General features: G+C 42.6%; 1 protein-coding gene across 1 annotated transcript in view; it reads right to left on the bottom strand.

Moving 5' to 3' along the window:
• arvcfb (ARVCF delta catenin family member b) overlaps positions 1–17,194 on the bottom strand; it is a 116,819-nt gene extending 99,625 nt beyond the window's left edge. The window contains exon 1 of the mRNA XM_073467065.1: positions 17,093–17,194. Within this exon, the coding sequence (XP_073323166.1) occupies positions 17,093–17,113 (21 nt within the window). The 5' untranslated portion in view covers positions 17,114–17,194. The remainder of the gene's footprint in view (positions 1–17,092) is intronic.
• Between the last annotated feature and the right edge of the window lie 7,274 nt (positions 17,195–24,468).

A 24,468-nucleotide genomic window follows, 5' to 3' on the forward strand; every position in this document is an offset into this window, starting at 1 on the left:
AAGTAGAGCCCAAAAATAACTCATTACAATGTTGGATCCAGATCCAGATACATGCACTGCATAGACTCATAAGTCCTTTACAGCTAGAGGAAGAATGGCTGGAAAATCTTCACATCCAGCATTAACAAAATTAGACACTAAAATTTTCGAATAAACCAAGAATCATGAACCTGTTTGAGGTGTTCTAGGAGCTCCTTAAAGCAGGGCGAGGCAGCTTTCACAGCAGGTTTTACAGACCAAGACTCCTAAAGCTGTTCAGTAAAATCAGGAATAATTTGCCCTGTAAGACATTGGTTTTTATGATTACCATAATAATCATAAAGACTTTCACTAGCTGTGGTCACAGAGGAACGTCCTTCATATCAGAGGCGGACAAGGCTGACTGGCCAATATCTTATTTTTAATCAAATTCTAAATATATTGGCTAACACAGACTAATGTCCGCTCTCACAAGATATTTCTGTCAGCAGCAGCTGAGCACACACACACGCACACACTACTACTACCAGAGAACTTTTATTTGCGAGTATAAAAAAAATTTACTGGACAGTGACAGCCTTTTCCAATAATCCTGCTTGAGAAAGAGCTGTAAGAAGCCAGCTTTGGCAAAAGAAAAGCAGGCACACAATCGAAAGCAAATCTTTCTCTGGGAAAACGGAATATAACCACAGGGCTTTTTGTCAGCTTTACACTGCGAGAAAAGAGGCAGATATGCAAGTTTTTCAAAAGGTCCTAGTCAGCTTTTCACACAGGATTGCAGAGGTTACAAAAGCACTGCACAGGGAACTGACTTGGAGGGCTGGACCGACACCAACAGCATTAACTACAATACATGCTAACATCCTGTGCTTTTGTGGCCTTAGCATTGTGCTCTTCCTTTACGCCTCAGAAGGAATGTGAACTTCATACACAACGGTAGTCTGTGACACATTGCAAATTGTGTAGGAAAGAACACTGCCACGCAGCATTAGCATTAAAAAATGGAACGTTAGCATATAAGAAGTTCTTGCTGTCTGCCTGCTGCATGGGTTTAAAACAAAAATGCCCCTTCATTCTGGATATTTCTTACAACTTAAAACAACTTAACATTAGCAATGCACATCAACACATTGACCGACAAACCTCTGCAGCGCAAAACAAATCTACCATCTTATTAAAATCCTGGCTCTGACCAGATCACTATGCTAATAGCTAATTATGCACTCTGAGCAAACAGGGAGGTTTCTTTCTCTTCTACCCACTACTTTTGCAATTTGTGCTGTTTTTGGCACAAAAACAACTAATGTGTCTTTTCTACCCTTGCAAACCATCTATATGATGATGGCTCCGCTGGTTTCTATCCAGCTGTGAAGAAAATGTTTGAGTAAACACTCCATTTTTGACTTTGATTAAAAAGAAACTACTATGGTCAAGCCCAGTCTTCTCAGCCTGCATTTATCCTGAAATGGCACAGAGCTGATTTCTTTCAAAGTCAGTTCTTGTCTAAACCCTTCATAGCCAAATGAGTAAAAGGGTTTGTCACTGAAGCCAGTGGGCAGTGTTTTTGCTGCACTGGCTCAACACCTGACTTCTCTGGTCTGCATCAGCTCAGCCACGCATGGGAGTCCTTCATCAGAACGAGTTTGTGTTTGACAGCAGAGTTAGGAACATGTTGAGAGGGACGACTCAGACACTGAGAGGGACTCACACCTCCTCCCTACCTGAGATTTCCTCAGATTTCAATGCAATTACTGTCAGCATCTGCACACTATCCAGGCTGCAACCACCTGAGCACTGTGGAGCATCGCCCCTTCACTAAGACTGGCAGAGATGCTGGCCCCGTCCCTCTGCCATAGTAATTTCTGCAAATAAATAAGATATGCAACAATTGTTTCACTTCTAATTCAGGTCTTCAGATGCACCCAAATTTCATTAGGCTGAAATTCAGACTGAAACAAAGAGAGACAAGACGGTGCCATAAGCATTGCATGCCAGAGTGGTTAGACAGACAGCAGGCAGGCACCATCCAATAACAAAATGAACACTCAATCTTATTTTGGATCCCTGGAAGCATTGTAGTGTTTTTCTCTTCAATCAGAGTAGATGTTTATCTAACCACTAAACTGCTGTGAACAGATCGACTGCTCGCTGGAATGCCCCAGTCATGGTGAATATTTCATATGAAGCCTATTGTTGTCTGCCCCACTGGGGCCTCAGCAAATGGCCCAATGAGGGAGAAAACACTGGATTGGATTCCACAGACCAAAGCCCATTAGTCCACTGGCCTCAGGAAGGAACTAAGCAATATCTCAAAATGATGAAAACAACTTTTTCAGGCCAGTGATGTGGTGAACAATGACTGAAGAAAGATGATCTCTGAAGACCTCTACTAAACCTGCGGAATGTATCAAACAGGGAACAGCCTGTTCCGGATTATGATTCAAGGATGCAAAGAGAAACTGTACGCAACTCCACCACAAATTGTTCTCTACACTCTCACCGTTTATAAATAACTTACTTTTTCATGTAACAGACCCCCACCCTAAAAGCCTCAAAAACACAACCCTGTGAAATATTTATTCCAGATTTGATGCCAACACGAATGACAACATCTCACAGGAGTGACGCTGTATCATATATACTGCACACATCTGTGTTGACTCTTAGCCGCACCACAAACACAAGCCAAATCTGACTACACGGGTTACACGGGAAAGCAAAATTGTAATGTTTTTTTCCACACACAACAAATATGTAGCCAACTATGGTGAAAATTGTAATACACAAATTCCGCAAGAGAGATCAAAATTTCCCCTGGGACTTCTAACTTAAAACATTGTACATCTGAATTTGAAAATGACAAGGAATGTAACACATTGGTCTGACCCACTCCACCCCACTCAAAATCTCCCAACAGTCACCAGCTGGGAAAAGAAAAGCCAAACCAGAGAAGAGGCCATCAGTTGGTCTGGGAAACAGACAGCCTTGAATCACCAGGAGCCATTTAGCGAATCAGTGAAGGACTTCTTAGAACAAAAGCAAGCTGAAAAACTGCTTCACTGCCTGGCAATGCATTACATCACAGAAACAGGACAATGAAATCTGGCACTGCTTGAGTTCAGCAGAGGAGACACCTTATCAGCCAAAGCCACAAATCATAAAATGCCACCAGCACTCCAAACTCTGCCCTGTCTTGGTCTACCTCTGCCCCTGTTAGATGCAGGGCCTGTAAGGAATAACCTCCACATTTTTCTCTTGTCAGTTTCTGAACATTAACTGGCTACAAAATACAATAAATAGAGCAGACAAAATGGGGCTGAAAGTAGATGAAACTGCAAACTGAAAGAGGAGTGTCCCACAACCAACAACATGGACACAGTCGATTTCCTGTGCATGTGCGAATTTCAAAAGTCAAAGTGCTACAGGGGGTCCTACAAATGCCATTTCCACACTGCACGCCAAAAGAGAAGCCACGTGGGGAACGGACTGCTATTTTCTCCTGAAAAACAAGGGCTTCAAATTCCTAACATGTTGTGGAGATTAGAGAGCAATTCGGTGGAATTCCGAGCCCCATATGGTGACAAGGTGCTCACATCTCCCCCTATTAGAGGTTCATTTTCCTTGCCAGGAGTTCCAGTACTTGTTCTGAGGCCAAAATAAAGATTAAGCAGCAGAGGAAGCCAGCAGTGTGTAGTGAAATAATGCTCATTTTGGTTTAAATGGTTAAATCTCCTCTCAGCGGCTACTCCAAGTGTATGCTATGGACTGTAAAGCAGGTTTAAGAAGGATGGAGAGGGGCAGGGGGAGGGGCCCATCACATGGATCATGACTCATTTTGGGTATTATACCACTGCTGATCCAGTTTCCCAAATCACCCTCTATACACTTGTGGGAGAACACACAATGAGTCAGCTCTTGGACACTTTCAATGAAAAGGTGGTGGCATGGCCGATTCAATACGCAATGAATCCAGAGAATGAGCAATAAGCTCCTATTGTGCAGATCTCTGGAGTTTTACGGGAAAAGCCCCACATTGGCTGCAATTTATAGAGGACCTTTTACCGGTGATGTCAACAAGGATTCGTGGCTATGATGGAATGTTTACTGAGCTACCTACAAGAGTATAGCAGCATCTGTAATGGCATCAACAAAACAAGCCCCCCATTGAGGCTTTTTTTAAGTAACATCAAAACAGATTCTCTGCACATCGAGCTTGAATTAGGTTGTCACAGTCTGAAAAATTAGTCTCCGCAACTGTCTGAGTGCATGGCTGTCATATTTCATCACACACGTTGCTTCACCAGATCAGCCAGGCGACAAACACAAAAACAGACCCAGCAGACATTAACATAAAATGCCATCTCTGCTGGATTCCAGTTTGACATCAGACGGCCTGAAAGAGGCATGAAAGAGATATCATTCCTTCAGGCCACAGCCTCCTGAGTGGCATCACCAAAACCAAAGCAGTTTGTTGCATCATCAAGGCTGCCCTGCATGTTCAAGCGGGGATATTAAAGTGAGAAAACACAGTGCTGACTGATTGGCACTCCAACAGCCCCATTAGCGAGGCACGTTCCAGAGGCATGCAACAATTAAGGCAGCTCTGCCTGCCAGGGAGGACTGGAAGATCCATGAGCAGCCAAATGCTCATCGTTCAAAGCAGCCAAGCTGAAACCCCAAGCCAAAAGATGTAACTTCTAGAGAGAAAAATATCCATATAAACAAAAAAACACTGCCTCATGTTTACGATTGCTTCATTATGAAACATGTTATTAGGCAACCCAAAAGCAATATTCAAATTCCAACGAAAAGAAAGCTGCACTTGAACAAACTGGACCTACTGTGAGGCCAGTGACAAGTAGTGGAGAACTAGTACATGCAACTTTTGAATATGCACAGCAAAGACAAATGGAGAACTTCCTGAATACATCACCAAGGGAGAGTTAATCCAGAATGCAGGTATCATTTTTTAGCTCCACCATGTCCACAGGGGACAGAAATCTATCCCGTCACAGCGATGGTAATGGCAGAGTTCTCCTGGTTATACAATTTTTTCTCACATGCTCCTCTGAGAGCAAACAGGAGCTTCAGCACTACAGAGAGGCTGACCCACTTCAGAACCTCGGTGCACAATACTGCAATGCTGCCGCTAGCAAAGTTCACAAACACTGCCAAATATACACAGTACACAGGAGTTCATACATAGAAGCATCTGCAACATTTGCTCAGCATCCACAATGCGCACAAACACAGAAACAGCATCTGTATAGTGAATACACCAAAGAAACCTAGTTTTAAATTCCATCTTGCAGACTTCAGCTCCTCCCTGGAGAGGTTATCTGCAGTGAAAAGGCAGAGGAACTCTTGCCCTGCAGCACCTGCTCTAGACACTGCACACCCCTGCACCCCAAAACAGGGCAAGCCAAACATAATATCCCTAAGTCTGACTTTGAAACAAACCTCTGAAAGAACAAGGTGCACAAACTGGCACCAAATAGCCAAGACAAAACTCTGGAAGAAAGAGTATTCAGTGTTCAGCTGAAAGGGAAAGTTAATTAGGGTTGTTGGTGTATGTTGGATAGAGAAGACACAAGGTTTGTGTGCCACAGAGACTGGAGTACAGTGCAACAGCAGCAGCTTGTGGCTTTGGGGTTCCCGGGTCGGAGGGCTGGGGACATCATGCCAGTCCCGCTGCCTGCAAGCCTCAGATTGCAGGGTGTGAATGAAGGCCTGTAATTTCAGATCGGTCTCTGTGCACGTGCCCACTGTGATTTCCACACCACAATGTGGCAGGGGACACAATAGCATTCCCTTTGAAGGCCGTCCCACAGATTTAGTATCCAACTCTCAGCCCCTGCTGCGATGACCATATTTCAGTGAGACTGATTGGTGTAATTCTGGACTCTTTGGAGAATGCAGGCAATTTGTCTTCGCTAATATAGCAGAACATGAACATATTTGCATATTCATCATTTGTAAGACTGTAGCACTACAGAAAAATACAGCGGTAATGAATTATTGAGGGCTGAAATCCACAACATTTTTAATCAATATATCGGGATTAAACCATCAGTGAAACACTTAAACTGCCATGGTTGGTTACCCAGTGCTTAAGGTCAAGCCTTGTTGGTTGACATTACCAATGCTGTTTAACTCATTATTCATGCAATTAATACACAATGTTCAAAGTCATGTTATTCAGTTGATTGGGCTATATGACAATGTAGGGGTGGGTGACAATTATAGAAGTAGATCAATCTTGAAGGCACCCACAATCTACTTTTTAGGTGAATTGCAAAATTCATTGCCGGATCAATCGTCCTCCTACCTCTGTTTCCAAACTCACTGACTAGCAGATCAGCACTACATTAACAAACCAATAGAGTTATGTCGCCAACTAGATGGCTATGCCTTTTGGATAAATTACTTTGCGTCTCTTCCTTGGGTGACATATTGCAAACAATGCAATGTGAGTTGTAGCTGACAACATGGAGGACGAGGAGCTTGTGCTGAAAAATAATCTTATTTAATGCACAATAGAGTCTGGTTCTAGTCTACAGGGCATTACAAATCTGAGGATACAAAGAATGCAATTAATATCATGGATTGTGATTGTTAAAAAATGGACTATGATATTTTTTTGGCCAGATTGTTCACCCATATGTTAACGTATTTTACAATAAAATAGATTTTTCAACTGGAGGCAGCTATCCCTTTGGTGTCTCTGATTGTGTTAGGCCTTCGAAGGCAATATGGCAATCAATGTGCAGCTCAAAGGTAATATTGGATTTACAGGATTTTGCATCAATGTGATGATGATGTACGTTGATTTGTCATGTGTTAAATTCAGTGGACCAGCACCAACATTCAGATTGAATAACTTTATCTATTAGCAGGTTTCAATTGATTTGCCAGAACATCTGCTACATCTCTTGATAAGGTTCTAACATGTGAGGGAATTCCTGGGTGAGTGATGGCAATCAATGACCGCCATTATTGGGTATACAGGATTTAGCATCAAAGTAGTGATGCAGTGTGATTTGTCAGGTATTTGATTCACTGGATCAGGACGCATTTCCATTTGTTTAGTTATTTATGAATGGTCTCTGAGTTGAATTTGCTACATTACTGGATAAGCGCCTGGTTAAGCTCTGGGTTAAAAAGGATAACATAGACCCACTGCTGTGTGTCTCAGTCTCAGGATTAGTTGTTTGTTAACACCTGTACAGGACCTATGAGCACAAGGGTGAGCACTTACACACTTGGGTCGGGGACACTACGGTCCTATTTTCCAGAATCTAAGTGCGCCAACAAGCTGCAATTTAGCCAGAGTTGCTCCACAGACTGGCACGTACCTTGGCTACTTCATCTGTCTGTATGACCTGTGTCAAATAAAGTAATATGACTTTGCTGGAGTGTCTTGCACTTAGCACCAAAGAACTAAAGGAAATTTTCATTTCCCCCAAAAAATCTTTCCCTGACTGTACAAAGTACCATCTGAGTTCATTTCTTCAGGTAATTATAGAAGGTTGTAAAGCACTCAGCGCACTTCACTTCCATCATCATTAACCGTACAAGACCATCAGAAGACCTTGTTAAAGTCAAAACATGAGCGGCATGAGAACATGAAGGATCAAGGAAAGGGTGCACTCAGTCTGGTCTCCCGTGATTCCTGGCTCACCGGTAAGTAACACCCTGTGGACTGCACAAGGAGGGTATTGATATGTGTTCTGCCAGCCAGTTACAGACACCAGCAGCCTTAATTAGCTCCAGGGTTTCGGGACATTATGCTTCAAGGACTGTAGATAAGTGACACAGGGAAAACAGTGGTTTATGGCTTGGAGCAGACTGAGGAATGAGTGCTCCCATCTGAGCATTCGAGTCTGGAATGTAGCTGCTTCATGACCCCAAAAACACTCCTTGTGTTCCCTTGTGGCCTGAACAACAGAGGCTGCAGCTGGCCACTCCTTCACAGGAACTTACTAACCCCCCCCCCCCCCCCCCCCCCCCCCCCCCCCCACCACACACACACTCAAAGCCGGATTCAAGACAGACAGTGCACAAAACAGGCAAAGAGTGGGTTTTATTGGATTAAGCCTCTCTTAACTGTACTAGAATATGATGGAAAGAATTTGGGAACTCAAGGAGGTCTGTGTCAACAGGCCTTGTTTGCTTAACTTTGAGAACGTCGCAGGGTTTAGTGCACTCTTTTCCACACGTCTTAAATCTGTGGAGGTAAAAAGAGAAAAAAAACATGCCTTTGCACAGCTGCTGACCAACCGGGGAATTAAATTGAGACCCTCCTTGAATCTCTGAGGATCCAGGAAAGCAGCTTGGTAACCAACAGCAACGTAGAACAGCCATAGAGAAATAAATACCAATGTGAGCTTAATGGCGATGGCAGCCAAAGGTCCAGTTAGGAAAACATAGGCTGTGATTCTTCAGCGCTGGGTATGTTTCAGAGGCAATGTACCTGCACTATCAATCTTCAGAGCTGTATTTTTTCTTCTACAAAGTGTCACACACAGTTAAGACCATAGGCTTAGGCAGTCTTACAAAGAGTGTAGCTATTTATGTCACTGTCTGCCTTTCTGAGCACAATAATGAGGAGAAACAAGGTGTTTGAGTGGCTCAGTAGCTAATGTGCCTGTGCCATCAGGTCATAACTGTCCTCTCTTAGACATTCTCCCAATGTGTTATTATCTAATAAAGAAACAATTTAATTGAAGCTGCTACATGTGGAATACCACATCAATACTTTAATTATAAATTCATTCTGATAGCACAGTTTATAGCTGAACCTGAAGAAAATTGGTACCACTATTGAAAAATAGGTTGACTTTGTTTTGCTTTCCAGGTATGATTTGCCTCTTATCCTGGAGGATTGAGTTACAGCACAAAGAAAGTAACTAGTGCTGTGTTTCATGTCCACTGTGGCTCTACTGGCCTGTGACTGATCCTGACACAACCTTTTCTCTCCAACTTTCAGCTGCCCCCTCCTCAGAATAAAAGAACACACAGCTACGATGTCCTATTACCAAAGTAAAAGCTTGCTTGGCTGGAGCAGCAGGATACTGGCAGCTCTAACAGCCTACGCCACAGGGCCAGAATTGTACACTCTCCAACCCAGCGCAGAGTGTTAAGTACAGCACCTTCCATGGATGGCTGGCACCTGTCCCTCCATATCCGCAGACCTGGTTGGCACAGATCAACACTGCACCACGCTCCACTTCACAGCCTATTACACATTCCAAACAAATTAAATATGAGGGGGTGTGATGGGGCGAGATGGTATTTTCGTGGAGCCCCAGCAGCCAGTGCAGGCCACGCATGCTGTAGAGGTTCATTAGACAGCTCAATAGAGCCTTGTGGAATGTGCAAGGAGGTGCATCCCTCCATTGTTCACCAGTAGCTCTTCTGGGAATGGGCTGAGCATATATCAAGAGAAGATGATAACAATACTGTGCCATCACATGTAATGCCATATGACAGCCAGCACAGTGTATCGATGCTTTTATTGTAGAAACTATTGAAGTGTACAAACCGTTGCCTGCGTGGAGAATTTGCTGAGCTGAGAATGCCAGGAACTCGTTTATCTTTCCCAATTTTAGGGAGGTTGTGTTCCTGGTTTGGCTGAACTCTTGCCACTGGTTAGCATAATGTTTGTGTGCAGGCACCGTTGGGGCCAGAGCTGTGGCTGCTACAGCAGAGGCTGCGTGTCGTGGGGGCCGTTGAGGCCCCAAAGCCGGTCAGCTTACAGCGGTTTGGACTTTCCCTCTCACTCTTTTCTCCTCTATGATTCTCTTTTATTTTTCTCCCTGGATCCAAGCCATCAGCAGTAACGGCCACTATTGTGTGTTTGCAAGGTTCAGAGCAGCATTCTAATGAAGTGCCGGACCTCATCAGTGCACTTCAACGGCCAGCAGGTCAGTAACAGCCCTAACGTCAAACTCCCTGCAGTCTTTTTGACTGAGCCCTCAGTAAGCAAAACATGGCTCTGGTCAGATACATGCTGGTTTTTCAGATATAATGGGACAAAATGGGCCTTTTGTTACAACAATCAACACAGATAAGCCGGTCAACAGAATTAAAATTCAAATAAATAGAACTATTCTTAACAAATAAGGATATCTACCCTGATTCAATTAGAACTGTAACTTTAAATCAATTAGTTTTCAACTATTAAATTAATTGTCAACTATTTTGATTATCAATGAATCTGTTTAAATATTTTTTTTAATAAAAAACTCCAGCTTCTTAAACATGAACATTTTCTGGTTTCTTTACTCCTCTATGAAAGTTATCTGAATATCTTTGGGTTTTGGACAAAACAAGACATTTGAGGACTTCATCTTTTGCTTTAGGAAACACTGATTGACACTGACATTTTATAGACTACAACAACTAATCTATTATTCAAGTAGATAATCGGCAGGATAATCGACAGTGAAACCAATTGTTATTTGCCACCTTAGATTCAATATAACATCTACTTGCAATCATGATTTTATCACCTATTTGAATGCAATTGCTGATGTTACCTTATAAACAAAACTTTGCATGTGGGGACTTAACAGAGACTTCAAATGCATCTATCAATACATACTCCACAGAGGCATATATCTCCTCAGATATGAGACAGAATTAGCGTGCTGAAAAAATGTAATGTTTGACAAAAGTTAAATGTAGTGAAACATAACAAAAGTTAAATGTAGTGAAACATAATGTCAAGTGATCAGTTTGACATTTATGTTTACAGTTACACACCTGTTTACAGATGAACGCTGCCAACAGATGTGTTACATATTAGTACAGATTGACGTGCACAGCTGGTCACAGGTGTATGCCTCATCCAACCAGTCATTACTTCAGTGGCACAAAATTGGCAATGTTTAGACAGCTAAGTGTGACATGAGATAATCAATAAAACATGTGGATTTACTGTAATTATTTTACTCCATTTTACTGTACATATCTGTAGCTGGTAGCTTCCATCAAAAAAAGGAAAAAAAAAGTGTTATGGCTTCAATTGATTTTCAAAAACCTTACAACTGTTATGACTCCTTACAGCAGTTTAACTAAATGAATCAGAGATGCCTCGTACAAGCTCCTCGCACCACCACATGTCAGTGTAATCTGAATGGTCAGCCGGCACTGATAGAGCCCTACTAAAGAGCTGTCAGAGGGAATCATTAATCCCAAAAGGCAGCATGAGACAGATGGTACGATGATGGAGGATCGATGCTTTCCGCGGCATCCCGACTACTTCCAGCGGCCGGCCCAGAGGCAGGAAGTGGGCTAATCCCTCAAAAGAAAGTTCCAGACTAAACATGCAAGAGGAGCCTGAGCCATCTCTCGCTCCCCCAGCCCCCACGACCGCACTGCATGTACCGCCTCACACAATATGGAAGGTACAGGAGGGGTTAAAAAGAGAAAGGGAGAAGCAGGGAGGCGTTTGTTCCTGCGTTTCTGGTTGAGGGAAGCTTTATGAGGACTTTGACCTTCCCCCTCAGGGCCCCTCTAAGAGGTCCCCAGCTGCAGGATGGAGGGGGTGGAGCCTATATGAACTATACATATCTGTCAAAGAAGCCCCAGTTCTTTTGAAAAGGCCCCAGAGCCAGACCCCTCTCCAATTGAAGGTCTGGGTGGCAGCAGTGTTCCCAGCATGGAGCGTGGCAGCAGAGCTGGAGCGCAAGAGAGGGAAGAGGAAGGAAGGAATAGAGGAAACTACTTCCCCTGTACGGTCTTCAAGAGAAATAGCATGGATCACATCAATAAATCAACTACTCTTATGGGCTATCTTGAGTACTGTTTATGTTCCTGCAGTCCATCTAATGCACTTGAACGATTGTTTTCTTCACCTAGCGGAAATTAAATCTTTACTGTCAACATTATACTGAGACATTTACGGACCAGTCTGGTCGTCAATTAGAATCAGTTTCAGCCACAACACTTCTAGACATCAACACTCACATCGCGAGCTGTTTTTCTATGGTACAGATGCTGGGAAAATGTGAATTTGCAGCCCATGGTGTCATCAAACACTGGCTCTAAAGCTCACCGGGTGCTGCCCAAAGAACTGTCAAATCTGCAACTTTAACCACAGTCCCTCAGGAAAGCCAATTACAGTGGTGACACATGCAAATGCACACACAAACACAAGTGCATGCATTGGAAAATTTGCACATACACATATATGGACACAAGCACACTGGTCAATCTGACAGCACATTGGGACACCAAGTGGAAAAGAATTTTTCTTCACAAAGCTACCAAGCTGATTTTAATCTGTTCAATAACTCTATTTTAACCATCACCATCATCACTATGAACATTGGCTCTGATATCAGACCTGAGTGATCATGGTTTCATCCTAACAGCAGAGTGGTGTTTTTATCTCTTAAACTGGAGCATCAGGTTGTGTAATAACCAAACTGTTGCCATTATGTAATCACACCGCCATTAGGATATGAGATTATCATGGAAATATTGTCACTACAATAAACACGGGCCTAATTTGCCCACAGGCATGACTTTACTTTACGTGTAATGAGTTGTTGCTTTCTGGTCAGCCCCTTCTACTGTCTGACTGAGCCTCTTCTGCTTTCTCTGCGGCAAGTGGCTTTCTTATCTCCCCGATCGAAAACATGGCTCTTGTTGCTGGCTTCCAGCAGCACAGATAGAAAGGTGTTTATTGGACACAGTCAGGGACACCATGAATCCCACTCACTTATAAACAGGGCTACCCTGTCTGTAGCCTGCAGACAAACACTGAGTAAATAAGCCGGGGATCCAATTGATGTTCCTGTGTAGCCTCCAGTGTATGTGTGTGTGTGTATTTGTGTGTGAAACGGAGAGTGGGCTGACACGGTGTCTACACCTCCCCTCTGGAGGATTTAACGTATTTGGCAGCAGGGAAAGCGCAAAAAACTCTCAATCAGCCAAGTAGTCATTAGGAAGTGATTGGGAGTTCATTAAACAGAATGTAAACCAGGGAGACACAATGTAATGTTTTCAAAGATGTGCATTAAATACATGTGAGCACACAGGATTCCTACTATATGCACCCTGCACACATTTTTGATAAGAGGCACGCAAAAGAGCTGAATAGGTAAAAAAACAACAAAAAAACAACAACAACAGCTCTAGCAAGATAATAAGCTGCCATCTCATTAATGCGATGCTTCTGCTCCCCAATGCCGTTTCCAAACATAGCAGTATGAGAGCATCCATCTCTCGCCCCCCCTCCCCTCCAGCATTCCAATTTACTGCCACTCACCTTTTTTTAATTTCATCAGCGTGATGATGAAAGCTGAGAGAGCATTATGCTCCTCGCCAGTGGTCAGACAGTGAGTGAGCGTGTGCAGGCCTGCATCGGTCACACTGTCAGCTAGCCAAATGGGTTAGGACAGAGAGAGGGGGAGCAATGGCAGGAGGAAGGGGGGAGATCTGTAGTGCCAAGAGTTGAGTGGCACAGACCATGAATGCTCCAGAGAACACAACCACAGAGTAAATGCCAAATACATGAGGGTGTGTTTATATATCATACGTAGTTACATACATGTATGTGACATGTATGTATGTAACTACACATAGCAAAGTCTAGTGGTTGCTGGGGTCAGATAGGACAGCGTGTATTTTAGTGTTTGTTATAACCAACTTATTGGATCAGATGTCTGGTATGGTGTTGTGTTTGGAGCAGCAGTGGCTCAGGATTCAATACTGGTTCGATACCCCAACCTGCACTTCAAAGTGTACTCGGGCAAAATCCTGAACCCCAAATTGCTAGCAATGGCCGTATAATCATTAGTTGTAACCCTTTAATTGTTTAGTCAGTAAAATTGTGGAAAATCCCAGAATTCAAATTGGCATCTTCCAGATGGTTGTGTTGTCTGGCCAATAGTTCAAAGATATTTGATTTTCAATATATAAACCAGAGAAATGCAGCAAATTGTTATACTTGAGAAGCTGTGCCAGAAAATGATTGGCATTTCTTGTTAATGCGCCATTAGAGAACATTAACAGATAAAAATAAAATGACAACGACAATTTATGATCCCAAGCTAATAACGCTAAAATACATCTTTGGTTTGGCACTTTGGATTGGTACATGCAACTATCAGATTGAGGTCTTATTGCTGGACTGAGGAGCACACACATGTATGGTGCTAAGTGTGCCATGTGGACTGCGCAGGAGTAGTTACCATGTGGAGGTACATATATGGCCTCAGCTGTTCACATGTAAATTCAGTTCAAGTTACTCAAAAACAACAGGCGTAGGTGGGTAGCATGGTGAGCAGGCGGCTCTTGGGTGGATGGTGGGCGGGGTGCAAGATACTGTAACATGTCAAACTATGTTGTGTCACAGGTCATGCGATAAGAGCAGCCATGAGAAAGGTATGAGAAACATGGGGAGTATGGCCAGACTGTGTGACGGGAAGGCCATCTGGTATCACCAGTCACCAGGCACTTACCACCATATGATCATACCCTCTTGCCTTCAAAACACAACAGGCACTCATGAGTCCCACCCCCACCCCATCCTGCACCCAACCCCCTGGTAATTGCCCCTTGCATTGATGCAGCCTCCACGGCTATTGACCGTTCATATGTTTCCGGTCACTGGCATTATTCTTGTATCACCTCCACTCTCCAAGTAATACCACTCCTCATGCTCCACATGTCTTCAAATATTGATCTGCACGACATCTTCTGCAGTCACAAAAGAGGAGCCTGAGGAAAGGAATGGAAGAGAATATGCAAAGGACGGTCGAGCCGTCTTACAAAAACACCCCCGAAGAAAAAAAGATGGAGAGAAGTTTGATGGATTTTTAATTTCAGTGAGAAATCAAACAGCATCGGAGAGATGGGACCACTCAGTAGCTGCGGCCCTGCGAGCTGTCAGGAATCTGGCAGTAACCTGCAGTCTGAAGACAAGACCTCCTTTAGTCTTTGGCTGACTCACTGATGAATTATTTTGCTATTCAGACAGGTCCTTCTAGCTTGCGGAAAAGTTAAGTCTAGATGATGACTATTGGATTATTCATGATGTTTTCCTTTCTCCTTCACGACAAATCTGTTCCTGTATTTTTCATGAGATAGAAGATGCTACGACCTCTGCAACTAAATTCAGAGGATTTGGGCGCTACCCTGCTGGTGTAAAGTTCTAAAATAGAGGGCAGTTTATATTTAACTCAGACATGGGCTGGTGCAGGCACCCCCACTAATTGAGGGCTATGCAGTAATCTTCAGTGGGCTAAAACTCATTTACTATAAGCTCTGCTGCAGCATTAAGATGAGGTCAAGGCAGATCAGCATCTCTCTCATCTCCCCGGCTATCTAAATACCAAAAGTATATAAACTGTTTTTAAACTATTGGACACCCAGAGGGACATATGGAGTAGAGCATAGGACATTAGTGCTAAAAGTGGCCGCTTGAAGAGGTTCAAGGAGGTTCGACTCCTGTTCCAAACAGCTCAACAGCGATAACTGAGCAAAACCAAGATGAATGTCAACCAAAACAACAACATGGACAATGAAATCGATCCATTTATGGCTTAAGTGTGACTTGAACACACTTCACCCCCTTTTTCCTGACAGCACCGCACAAGCAGGTGCTCTATAGCTGAGGAATGTCCAGATGAGTTGAAAAGGTCATCCCACGATGCCAGCCTACCCTTAAGTATGCCAACTATCTCAGTCTTACGGGGGTCACGGACGCAGGGAGACATCCTGCACCTCTCCAACCCATTTTGGGATGCATCTGGAGGGGACCTACTCTCAGGCTGTTGACGTGCATTTCAACCCATTCACATAATCCAAGCTAGGATTCCAACAGGCACCTTCTGCCCTGCTTTTGATCCACCGGCTCACAGAGTACAGCCTTCAAACTTATCAAAAACAAGGCATGGAAAGAACAAAGAGCGTGTGAGGGAGAAAAACAGCTTCTCTTTTCGGCGGAGGCTCCTCCAGTTATCTTGTGGCACTCATCCACGGGGGCAACTATTAATGTATTATTATCAGAGCAGCGTGGAGAGCTGACAGAATGTTTTTTCTATGCCAGACAGGGGTTTGATAACTCCACCCCTCTCAGCCCAGCGGAGGAGAGCGGCGCTGATGAGAAGTTGACCTTATTCAATCAGAATTTTCTCCTCCGCTTTCGCTCTTTTTGGATGTCTGTCTTCCTTTTTTTGAGCATCTGAGCGTTGCCAAGCTCAGCGGGGAAAAGAGCGTTGTGATGGTGTAGGCTGCCTGTGGATGCGCTTCAAACGCAGGGAACACTTCCAATAATGTATGCACATCATGCCCTGGTACGCACACACACACACACACACACAAACACACACACCCACACAGACACAGTAACACACTCGCAAGAGCTAACAAAAGCACATTCCTGCGGTATCTGTGCAAGTGAAAGACAAAAGGCTGTAATGCCATGTCTCTCACACAATTGGCACTACAGCCCGTAGGCTATAAATCCTGGCCTGGGCTCATTCAGAGCCTCGCAGGCGATGATCAGGGACAAACTTTCAATACTTCACTGCTTGTCCCATGATCACAGCAGTCATTCTATAGGTGGTACTGACATGGCTGAGCCCATGAATGTGTCAGGGAACTCATAAGTCACAGCACTGCTTTACTGCAAGGCATGACAAACACACACACACACACACACACAGGACCACCACATCATGGTCACGAGCATTTACAACTTGAAATGGTCCCTAAGTAGTGTAATGACATAGTCTTTACTTACTGGGACTGATGTAATGCAGTAATCTGTGCACATGCTGCATACCACATTTACACGTGCACACAGACTACACATCTATATAAACACACACATATCACACACACACACACGCACGCACACCTATCCTCCTGAAGGACATCGATAAAGCTGAGAATCTCTGCTCTCATGTAATAAACTGGTTGAAATAGCCACATAAAAGACATACATAGTCATGTTCCAGGTTAGAAATGATAGGTGTGCAACAAAACGCGAACAATGAGAAATCAAGTATGAGGAGGAGAAAGACAACAAGAGTCAGAGAGGCTGAAGATACGATGAGAGGAGAGCGAGGAGACCGGCAGACACAGCAACACTAACCTGTTTCACTTCAGCAGGCATGGTCCAAAATCCCCCCCTTTCGATCGCGAGAAAATAAAAACCTCCCGGTGAAACGTGTGACAACTATTTCCTCCTCTCGGAAAAGTTCTCCTTTCCCTCCTCTCCTCCTCTCGTCTCCTCACGTTTCCCTGGTCTATTTACGTTGAGTTTTCCCCCTGTGAGCGCAGAGGCAGCAGCTCAGACGCAGGCAGCCATCCTCTACTCAGCTGAGTGCAGCCACACACAGTTAGATAGGGACAGACAGGAAGCGCGATGGTGTGCCTTTCAAAATAATAGCACGTTCGCAAAAAGACAGCTTTTTCGGATTGCACATCTGCTGGCAACTACAAAACACAAAAGAAGAAAATGCAGAAGTATGTTGGTCATATGTCAATCAGTCAAGATCAGTCAATCAAGGAGTATGGTCTAGATATACAGATATATACATATATAAATATACAGTATCCTATTTGTTACAAGAGAAAATGGTTCAATAAGGTATTGAGGTTACTATTACTTTCAATGTCTTTAGAATGGGTCTCAAATCCAAAACGCATGTTCTGCAGGCTAACCTAGTAAAGAAAGCAACATCTACCTATTAACAGTTGTTAATACAGCATTTTATGTAACCACACATAAAGTCAGCTGTAATTAAATGGTCTCTTTTAGGTTAATGTCATGGTCATAGGCCAGGTTTAGAGCAGGGTTTTCCAGAGTGGGGACCGCCATAAGGTTCATTTTGGCCTTTGGGGAAAAAAATTTTTTTTTTTAAATATAATATGATGGTATAATACTTGTGTGCTGTTTTATTCTTGTGTTGTAAACATGTAGGCCCCAAAATTATTAATTTAATTTCATTATATGAGAGCAGTGGGTAGAATGACACTTTGAAGTCACTATGGATCCTAGTATTATTTTGCTTCTTGACAATACAATACCATCGGTGTTTGCTTTTGGCCCAAGGCCTAACATTATGTTTCAGTTTTGGCACTCCAAGGGAAAAAGTTTGGGCAACCCTGGATAAGAGATCTTACTCCTTACAAAACATTTTCTTATCTTGTGTGAGTGTTTTCTATTGAAAGCTTACTCCTGAATATAAAAAAAATAATAACAGAGTCACAGTCATTGATAACGTTAGGCCTATAAGCCTAGCTTGCTCACAATGCACCTGTGGGCCATATCGGAGATCTAAAGACACACATACACCTCAAATAAAGTAGAATTTGCATATCAGTTTTTCAGGAGTAACACTAATTTCTGAAATAAATGTCTTTTGCTGTACTTAATTAATGGTAATTATGGTCTTGACCTAACTCATCATTTCCAACAGAAAGCTTGTATTTCTTTCATTGAACATTAAATCAACATGATTGACAATGATGAGCGGTGCAGTTTTTGTGGGAACAGTAACGCTTTTATTTTGGAAGTAAAATCACCCTACTTCCAGTGTAATTCTGGCTAGCTCAGGCTGGTTTGACACAGCTGAAAAAAAAGGGATTTCTCCTTTGCAGGGATGCTTTATGTATGTACGGACTGGAGAGAGATGAAGGGCACAGGGAGCCGTTGCTCCTGCAGAAGTCCCCCTTCTCTGATGCAAACAGGAATGCAAGAAAAGGAATGGAGCTGAGCTGAACTGAACTGTGTGCATTCGTGCGCGCACACACTCAGTCAACAAAAAAAGTTAGCCAGAGCGAGAACAAAAAACCTCCAGGGCTGAGAGAAAGGGGGAAAGAGGAGGTGTTAACAGAAAGGAGGGTTCCCAGACAGGCAGCAGGAGCTGGAAGAGTAGCAGCTCTCCCTCTCTCCCTCTCTCTCTCTCTCTCTCTCTCATTGGGTCTATGTCTGGCATCTTACTGGGGTGGGACCAGCTCCCTCTATACACTCAAGCTGCGTCTGTCTGTCAACCCATCGACCCCTCCCCCTTGTTGGCCTAGACGAGGAAAAAGAGGAGATGGAGGGGGGGGACAGGGGCTCACACACAAAACAAAAGTTGCCCCTTTTTGAGGCGAAGGCACCCGGTACTCTGCAAATTTTTACACCCTACACACACACATGCACACACAGCTCCTTTTCTCTGCCTCTTTGTCCTGTTCCTCTCGCTGCACTTGATATAAGGGAGGGGTGGGACGTACGTGAAAGAATTCACATTCAAATATCTATGACTGTGACCAAGGCTGAGAAGGAATGTTAATCTAATAACGTCGATGGAAGCTTAACTAAGGACGACTTTGAGAGACGTCTGGACTTACAGAAGAGAGAAAAAGAATGACTGGACTAAAAAAGAAAAAAGAAAAGGGAGAGAAAGGAGAAATCCCAAACGGAGGGGAAATGGCTGAGGTTTTGCATTCCACAAGCCTGGTATTTCATCTCCCCGAATGTTACTGCTCCATTTGCTCTAAATGAAAGACCTGGCCAACCATGCACCATTACATTTAGATCTATTTACTTTCAACAATACCATTACAAATTCAGCCAACCAACGTTGCCTACAAAAAAAAAAGTCTCGTAACTTCAATTGCGGTGCATTTCTTTCTCTTATGTGATTTGCAATATCACATTCCATTTAAGACATTTAAGTGCTGAGTGAGTTTCATAACCCTGTTTAAAAATCCATGAAGTGTTTTGGAATACTCATGGAAGCGGATGAGAGAAGAAGCATTGCTCTTTATTTTCTTCATAAATCTGTACATGTGTGTTTTGCCTGTGTCCATTTTAGAGTTTAAAGTTGTGATTATTGTTTGAAGGATTATTTACCAAATGTATACACCAACTATATGAAAAGATAAACCAAAGCATCGACATTTGAACATCTGGTTATAAAATTTAACATAAAATTCAATCGTACACCAAAGTGTTGGTATTTTAAGACCTGGGAACCATGGTACAAGTTCACAGGATCTTTTATTTCTATGCTTCACATTCATTGCCTGTGTAAGGAGCCGTGCAATACATTCTGGTAGTGAAGCGTCACGTTTCGAGAGCGTTTCCCACTCCTCATTTGCATAAAGTTGAGGTCTACGCTAACATATGCAAATCAAGTCTTGTTGCCTCTGGAAACTCCTGAAAAACTGTAAAAGCCAAATGCTGTTGAGATAAAATGAAGACAGATTCAGCAACTGTATGGCTTATTTCTCACCTAAAACACATTTCAGTGAACTACTTTCATAATATAAGAGAAAGTTTCCAAACAAGCCACCACGATGGTCCAGTTTGGAATCCCAGAGCAGACGGCCCATGAGTGGTGCTCATCTAGTATGCAGCCAGTATGTGTTTGGGTGGTTGACAGAGGGTGTGTTGGTCAAGAATGCAAAGCTGGGAAGCAGCAAGTGCCATCGCATCCAAAAAATGGCCCTGCCATGTAGCAGGAGACTCAACAATCAAATAATTTTATCCAGAATGTCCTAGACTACAACCACAGTAGTGGCTCTTTGAGGCTGTACAATGCTTAATGCTAACGCCAGCATGCAATGTGTTCATGTATTAACATTTGCAAATTACCACTTAACAGAAAGTGCTGCTGAGGCTGACTTGAATGTCACAGGCTGGTTACAAATCAAAATTTTCACCCGGTGATGATAGTACTTGATGGAAGGTGAGGGATCAACAAAGTCATTGGGTTTCATCATCTAGGGATCATGAATGTCTGTACAAAATGTCATGGCAGTCCGACTCCATCATCTATTGTTGAGATATCTCAGTTTGGACCAAACCCATTGATAAATGGACACCAGAACCATGTTGCGCTTTCCATATACAGACACGTAGAACCCGCTGATGATTAGGATCATTAATAAGAATGCTGTTCTGGGAAATGTAGGAAATGTCCAAAAGGTTCGAACTGGATTGTGTTCAACATCGCATTCAGATAATATATAGTGATCATATACTGTATACTGTTTCCAGGAATACCTGCTACTGTCTGAAAAAAGCTATATTCTCTCGAGTCTAGCCATCCTACGCCTGGGCCTTGTAAAATAAATGTACAAGGTGTATGAATAATCCAAGAGGTGTAATCAAAGCTCCTGAAGTCAGCTTTACTCTGTCAGAATGTACGGTGTAAAACAGATGGTAGAAAGGTTAATGTTCAGCAACAAGGCATGCTTTGACAGCCAGACACCTCCAATGAAGCTGCATCTGTTAAAATCGTGTTTTTTGCTTCCATTCGAGATGCCAGATGCACGGAAAAACAGAGAGAAGGAGAGAGGAGCAAAAGCACATACCAAAAGTAGACCGAAGGGAGGTATGACAAGCGGTTTTAAAATATATATGGCGTTTCATTATAAAAAAATAATATTTTTATAATCTTCAGTTTCAAAGGAGGCTTTAATGACATCTAATAATAAACAGTACTTCAAAAGCTTTTCCACTCTGCCAAGAATACATTTCTTGGGAAACACTTTTTCACCTTCAAAATTGAATAAAGGGGTAAGTAAGTTCAACTAAATATGCACTATACACAAAGCAGGTCGGCCAAAAAGTGCATAAAAAGTGTTTTTAAAAATAATAGTGACTTTGCTGCCCTAAGTCCTTAAGGACAATGGCTGCACAGTGTAAGGGCCCTGACAAAAAAATAATGTACAGTCTGCAGGGCCATGATCTGCTCGACTACAGGCTGACTGTTGTTTATTTTAACAATGGCATAGCTCAGAAAAAAAGCCCTTATCTAATGACTCTTACCATCATGTTTTATTTTCCCCTTGAAAAATGCCTACTCAGCGATGCACAGGATTACAGTCCAATCTATTGGGGGCTTTTGTCTTGCAAAAAGGCAATTTTCCCTTCATTTAGGGAAATAAAGCTGCTGTTTAAATGACATCACTTCAGATCAAAAGGTTCCATTTTCTGTTTTAATGTGACAATACTGTAATTGCACAGCAATATTTGTTCTACAACTATAACTGGATTAGGCTTCTGCTACTTTTTTATCTTGTCATGCATAATTGGGACACTGAATGAGGCACAAACAACAGCATCTGAATCAGTGTGAGGCTGACTTGCTGCTAGTCATAAACTTTATTTATTTTAGTTAAACATACCCTCAGGATTTGGAATGGAGTGTCTCTATTGGTTATTCAAGTGTATGTCTAAAAATTATAATGTTTAATCAGTTGTTCCATGGCCTAACGCTGACGTTTCCAGCAAATTTCATAAGAACTTCCCCTTATCTTTCTGAGATTGTTGACAGATGGGCCGGCTAACTAAAATATTATCTCTTTTAAGAGGTATAATTCCATTTTTCGAATGCCTCAGAGTATGGTTCAACATTGGCTTATGATCCACAGTTTCTTGGCAGGTTTTCCAGCCATTGCATCTGACAATCAACTTCTTAGGAACTATGTTAAAACCCACTAAAAATAGGTGATTTTCATTGCCAGGAGACAAGTTTGCCTTTCTTTTTTCTTTTTTTTCTCTTTGTTGTGTGTCCCGTTTATCATCACAAACGCGCCATCCAGAGGGCGTTAAAACTTTAAAGTTAAAGGTGTTAATCAATAAAATTCTGAATTAAATATTGTTTTTTCTGGAGCTGATAATGGAAGTAGCTGATAAGTGAGACATCTCGCTTCTTTTTCATCTCTGTTGACAGTTGAACATGCACGGTACCGATCAGGCAGCTGATAAGGCTTGTGTAGTGACAGGGAAGCCACTGACAATGTAACAGTGATTATTTTTTTATGTTATTATTATGTTTTATTTCAGTCTCTATTGCATTTGTAACTGTGGCTCATCTTAAGATTGTTAAAGCTCAGGTGCGATTCTTTTTCCATTCATGCAACGTAAAAAAAAATGTGTGTTTACTGTATGTGCTTTTATTCAGCACCCAATGATCTTGAATAAGGCACTTGGAGAAAGACTGTCAAGATTAGTGCCCATCTTTTCACACATTCCTGTGCTATTACCATCACCCTCCACACAACAAGAATCACTCTCAGACACTCTCTCCGTGAGAGAAAGTTCACATACCAAGACCTTTTTCTCTCCACTTCACCCTTTTCAAATGTGCAAACATATAATGAGGGCCCCTTGGTCTTTACTGGCTTCATCTTGAGACAAATTACATGATTTTTAAACAAAGTGTGTATGCAACTCTGTGACACAAAACAGCAAAGGTTTGCAAATTCCAGACTGTGATGTTCAGTCTTTTTATAGTCTGTCCAGCAGTGCTGAGTGGGCCTCAGCCTGAGGCAAAGTCAGAACTCATATTCAGTCAGCTTGAGTGCAAAGCCAGTGGATGAATGTGTGGTTCTGACTTAATTCCTATAATGTGACGGTGTACCACCTGTAGGTTGCTGTTGCTGCACACACTCAGAATTCACATTCCCTCCAATGCACACAGGAGGAAGAGCGAGTATTTACTGGAACTAGCAAATACCAAGAGGTTTGCTTCTGTTGGCATTAAACAGAACTGAGATTTTAGGCTAATTTCAGGTAAAGTACCCAGCTGAGAGTTACAGATACCCCTTCTGAGTTGATTCATCGATTATTTAGTTTATCTTGAGGTTATTCTTTACCAACTACTTAGTTGATTTTCCTGCTACAACTGTGTTTTTAAATGGAGTGAATGCAAGCTTTGCCAGGATGCAACTCTGGCATCCAGACACCTCTTTACAAATGTCTATTTGTATCTTTTTAATCAACATTAGATCCCAAGGCCAGTTTGCATCTATTTGCTGGGCAACAATAATGTGACAGACAAAGTTTGGCAGTTTATACTGTGGAGAGCTGAGCTGAAACTCTGATTATCTTTACTTGGAAACAGAAGTGAATATTCACATTGTTACCTTTATTAAAAAACACAGTGGGGTGAAAGTGAAAAGAAACGTTAAGCTCTAACTCCCTTTTGCCATTAAGGCATTTGTAGTCTGAAGGAAGTCCAATAAAGTGCAAATTTACTCCTGCAAACCTCCAAAAACAAGACTCTGCTGTGCTGCTTCTGTTCCTCATTTGATCACCGTTTACATGCTTGTAAGTCATGTAGTAAAAATGTCACACCAGTGCGTTAAACTCATGAGGATAATTAAAGCAAGGCTTTGAAGAACACCTCCAGCTCTACTACAAAGTTCCAAGACTGTTTTCAATTAAACTTTTTACAGGTGAAAGGGGTCAGCCGTGTTTGGTTATCCTGCTGGACACTGGGAAGGGTGAGGTCACATTCCTCAGGTGGCACTGGGGTCCTGTGAAGGAGAGGGGCTTTATTTTTAACACATGGGATACAATTTAGTCTCTGAACGTAACGGCCAAGCCCAACAGTCTGTTTAGACTACCATACTCATTTTCAAGTATATGCAACCTTCCATGCTGTCCAGAGACTTTCAGGCAGAGACAGTGCCCTTCAGAAATATTTAGCCTGTTTGTTCACCTATGAGAGAACACAGAGA

Source organism: Pagrus major, chromosome 5 (assembly GCF_040436345.1).
Source record: "Pagrus major chromosome 5, Pma_NU_1.0".
NCBI lineage: Eukaryota > Metazoa > Chordata > Actinopteri > Spariformes > Sparidae > Pagrus > Pagrus major.